At 50.2% G+C, this 4,796-nt stretch overlaps 1 protein-coding gene across 1 annotated transcript in view; it reads left to right on the forward strand.

Annotated features, from left to right (window-relative positions):
* Window positions 1-4,576: 4,576 nt before the first annotated feature.
* Window positions 4,577-4,796, forward strand: part of SKOR2 (SKI family transcriptional corepressor 2) — a 29,772-nt gene continuing 29,552 nt past the window's right edge. The window contains exon 1 of the mRNA XM_029962145.1: window positions 4,577-4,591. Coding sequence (XP_029818005.1) covers window positions 4,577-4,591 — 15 coding nt within the window. The remainder of the gene's footprint in view (window positions 4,592-4,796) is intronic.

A 4,796-nucleotide genomic window follows, 5' to 3' on the forward strand; every position in this document is an offset into this window, starting at 1 on the left:
GGGGGAGAGGAGCCCCCCGCAAGTTTGGGCTGCGGCGGAGGGAAGGGGCGATGGTTTGGATCCGCGCTTGGAGCGGCGCGGCTCCTCGTTCCCGTGTCTCGTATACATGCACATATATATAGGGGTTTATTTTCCTGCCAAATCGTCAACTTTGGGCCAGGTTTGGGGATCGGAAGGGACGAGCAGGGCTGGCTTGTCCCCATGTCCAAAGCGGGGACCTCCCGGCCCCGTGGGGAGGGGGATGCGCGGAGCTCTCCGCGCCCGCGCAGCATCCCGCGTCCTGCCGGCAGTGGGATGGGGGGTGCGTGTGTGTGTGCAGCGCTGCGCCTCTCCCCCGGACAGCTCGGCTTCTCTCCCCTGGAACGATCCTCCGTGCCCGAGAAGGGGCTAATTTTGGGGAAGAGGTGGGATAAGAGGCTACTACCATCCTGTGAGAGGCGTCTGCTCCGATTAATCAGTGGCTCCGATGTTTAAAAGCCAGAGGAAATCGATAGGCATTTTAAATTATTATTCATTATTATTTTTTTTACCGGCTACACCCCCAAGGATTTGGGGGTCCGAGAGTGGGAGCAGAAGCGGGGAGCCCTCGGGAAAGCCCTTATCCCCGCCCTCCAAGCCCTTCCTCGGTGTGTTGCCTGCTTGTTGCACAGCTGCTGCCCATCGGCTGCCCCGGAGCGGGAGCTCATCACGGTCTATACAACCCTTCGGAGGCGCCTATATGGACCTGGCTTTAGGGAAACGTACCCATAGTAGAACGCTCTACTACTCAAATCACTTCTTTTTTTATAATAATCCTGAAATCATGGTGAGAGACAGGGGAACGAAGGGGATGTGGTGGTGAGGGAAGAGGAGAAAAGTTGCATTTGGGTGTACGGAGGGAGAAGGTGAAAAGCCAGCCCCCGAAGAGGGTAATGGGAACTGTCAAAGAGTGCAGAAGCGTAAAAGCCGAACAATCCCAATCCCCATAGGTTGTTTATTCCTCATAAAATACAACTCTACATAGCAGGAAGTTACTGCAAACATTTATCAATAATGAATGAATCTCCTGTAATAAAATACACTCATAATTAGCTACAGTCAAGTACGTACATTATGCCAAGGCTTTTGCAACTCTTTGTTGAAAATCCGACTTAGATAAATCCTCTTAAACAGCCTCTTAAGAAGGAAAAAAAAAATAAAATAAAAAGCAGTAGCAAACCACCACCCAGCATCTCTCCTCCTTTTCTGCCGTTTTTGAAACCCAAACCGTAACTACTCCTGAAATATAACGGAAAAGTCTTTGGTGAATTCAGAAGAGTCATTAACATTCAGCTTTAAGTGAATGTTAACAGTAAATAAAGAAATCTCTTGATTGTAATAGTTGCAACAAAGCAATAATAAACCAGTGGGCGGTCATCAGTAATGATAAATGTATCATTATTACTGCGTGTTGGGGAACAGGGTTTGGAAAGTACTTCAGACTTTTTAGTGGCAAGCTTGGTGGCAATTCGTTTCTTAGCCTGGGAAAAGGCGGAGGGGGGGGGAAGCGCCATATAATTTTATACACAATTTAGGTGAAAATAAATTTAAATCTGTATATTACATTTTTAATTTCAAGATAGTAATTAAAGCTGGTTCATTATATCTCCTCTGAAAGTCTCTGTGCTCATCTTAATTGCCTGTTTGTACAATCTGCTTTCTAAGACACCCAAGGTTACTGGGTTCTGAAAGACGCAAAATTGAATTATTTACTGACGTGATGACTCTTCGTCACTTTTCTCTCGGAAGTTTGGGATCGCTGCTCCCCATCACAGCCTGATTGGGGCCCCGCTTCTCCTTGTTGCTCATTTAAATGCTTCGGAGGAGGCACGTTTCTCATGTTCAGGGCGCTTTAATTTATGCGTTTAAAAAAAAAAATCCATAGCTGAGGTGTTTTTTTTCGTTTGGGTTATTTTTCTCCTCCTAGTCCCCCCCCCCTCGGGCGTTAATTCACGCACACCTAGACTTTAATGTCTTTTCCTCCCTGCCACCCCATTCCCAGGCAGGACAGAAATGACCACCCTCGCGTTTTAAAGCGCTGTCGGGCGGATTATGGAGCACCCATCTCCTCCCGAGTTGCCAGTCGCTTCCCGTAGGACGAAATAAAATCACAAATCGCATCTTTTTGGGTACTGTTTCTATTCGGGTGGGTGACGCGGGGGGGGCTGGCGGGCAGCCTTCCCCCTGCGGGGGTATCCGCATCTCCTGGCTAAGGTCTGCACGTACCTTCGGCGAGGACCACCTCGGGTTTGGATCGCTCGGAGCATATTAAATTGAGAGTTTAAGAGAGCTCCATCAGACAAAAGATGCCGTTCCGGTTCCTTCCCTTCAGCCGCCGTGCTGGTTTTCAGCTACCGGAGGGATAACAAACTACCTAGAAATGCCCCATCCCTGAACTCTCCCCGGTATCTTTAGAGAGTCAGAAGAAGATCGCGTTGAGTCGGTTCCCCCCTCGTTATTACGGTTATAGAAGTATCTTTCCGAGGCGTCCTCCTGCCACTGAAAAACTCCACGTAGAGATCTCTGCCCTTTTGTTGTGTCTAGCTGGGTTATTCAAGAGCAGAGACAAAAGCCCGAAGTGATGTGATCTAAATGAGCTCCGGGGTTTTCCAGATGGGACCACCTCTGTTCCAAATGCCCTTTCTGCTTAACATAATAAACTACGATTAAAAAAAAAAACAAAAAACACTACTTAGCAAAGAGCTTCGCTCTAGACCAAGCAGTGCAAGCAAAATCTACACGATAAGTATTAAAAAAAAAAAAAAAAATAAAGAAAAAAGGAAAGAAAAACCAAACACTTTCGCTGCCTAAATTTTGTTAGGAGAAGAGATTTTAAAACGATACCTTGTGTGTCTGCTACTTACACGGCTGCAACTTTCAATGGGATGTGGAGGAGTGGGAGGAGGGGATGGATCCGCTTTGGGGTTGGTTTTTTGTTTTGTGGTTTTTTAAACGCGCCACGGTTATCTTGCTCCCCGTGGCCTCTATGCTACAATATTTAAGCGCTGTGGAAGTAAATAAAGGCCGTGAGGGTGGGTTGGGGTGGTTTGAACTTGGCCGCTTTTCCCAGCTGCTCGTTTCCACACGGAGCGACCCGCAGCGAGACGATGAGCTGCTGTCGCCTCCCGCTCGGCCGCTCCAAGGCTGACTCGCGGTAGAGAAGAGGGAAAAGGAGCCAGAAGAGGGAAAAATCGCGTTTAGCTCTTCTAGGCTTCTGTGAGAAGTTTGTCCACCTCCCCCGTTCCTCTCTTACGAGCTGACTCCAAGACAAATAACGAAATGAACGGAAGAAATTGGAGTCGACAACAGGACAGGAGCCCAGGTCTGCACCTGCCCGTGGTAGGGAGTGCGGACACCCCACCTCAAATCGGGACTCCCTCCCGCCTCTCGTCAGGGTCCAGGATGGGCTCCAGCCGGCCCGCGGAAGCACCGATGGGGTCGGCGGTGGCCGGAGCAGCCCCGTCGGGCCTGGGGAACACCTGCGGGATCCACCTGGCTCCTGGGTGGACCGACCTTTCTCCATAAAACCAAACTCACCCCCGCCATGCCCTTACTGGGGTCGTGCTACCCCCACGAGCGATCCCAACAGGCTTAAGTAGGGAAAAGGAGAGAACGGTGTATTCTTGTCCCGCTTCTCTACGGTGCTGGTGCGGGTCAGTGTCTGCCCCAAATTCGGTGAGCTCCACCAAGCCGAGGGCACTTGGTGCGGCTGCAGGCAGTGCCCGTGCGGCACGCAGGGTCTTTCACCCTCTCCTGCCACCGTGGGGACTAGGACACTCTGACCCAGGGGTTTCAGTTTTCCCTTTAAAGGGAATGGCAAAAGCCACTCAGTTTTTACAATGGAATTTATGGGGGTCCACAGCACTGAGCAGGTGAAAAAAAAAACAATTTATTTTTGCTTTTCGTTTAGCCACCACAAAATAAAACGCGGACGCCGGCTACTGACGCCCCCGTCCCGAGCCTGAGTTTTCCACTTCTCCCGGGCTGCGAGAACGCAGTTCTGTGGGTTGCTTCGTTGAAGGCGCTTTGCAAAACCCTCTCATCCCTTTCGCCTTCTGCAACCGCTTTTCCTCTTCTTCCAGCGCCGGGCTGAGAGCCTGGGGCGAGGTTGTCCATCCCCAGGTTCTCCTGGGAACTACCGGGGAAAAGCCACCGGGTGGCCGAGGGAGAGGGGAACGGTCTGCCCAGCGGCCGCTGCGGGGATGCAGGCACTGAGCATCCGCAGGATCAGCCGGCTTCTCCCTAAAAACCCCCGTCCCTCCAGGTGCCGACCTGGGAGCGAAGACAGGAGGGGAGATTTTCTCCGTGGCGTGGTAATAGATCATACAATGTGTGACACGGGTTTAACCAATAAAACAATTTGAATCAATTAGGTGACGGAGGAGAGTTTTGAAGTGTAAAATTCATGTCAGCCTGGCTAGGAAGCATTGATTAAAATGTCACCAATGTGAGGCTTATAGCCATTGCTCACACGAAAGCAGCAGGCTCCGTACAGGAGAGGATCGGGGAAAAGTAGGAGGGAGGGGAAAGGGGGGAGTCTCCGTGCGACAGTGGCGACATGGGGGCGAGCAAGGTTTAATAAGAAGTGACGGAAGTAATAAGGAGAAGTGTGATATTATTAGTATTACTATTACTATTATTATTATTATTAAAGTTAGCGAGGACCCGAGTAATACTCGGATAGAGTGGATGAGCTTTAGCATGGTTGTCCTGGGAAAGGTCAGTGCAGAGACTTTTGCCTGGATCTGTGATGCCCGGGGAAAAATAAAAAAAAAAAA

Source organism: Manacus vitellinus, unplaced genomic scaffold (assembly GCF_001715985.3).
Source record: "Manacus vitellinus isolate BGI_N305 unplaced genomic scaffold, ASM171598v3 scaffold_42_pilon, whole genome shotgun sequence".
NCBI lineage: Eukaryota > Metazoa > Chordata > Aves > Passeriformes > Pipridae > Manacus > Manacus vitellinus.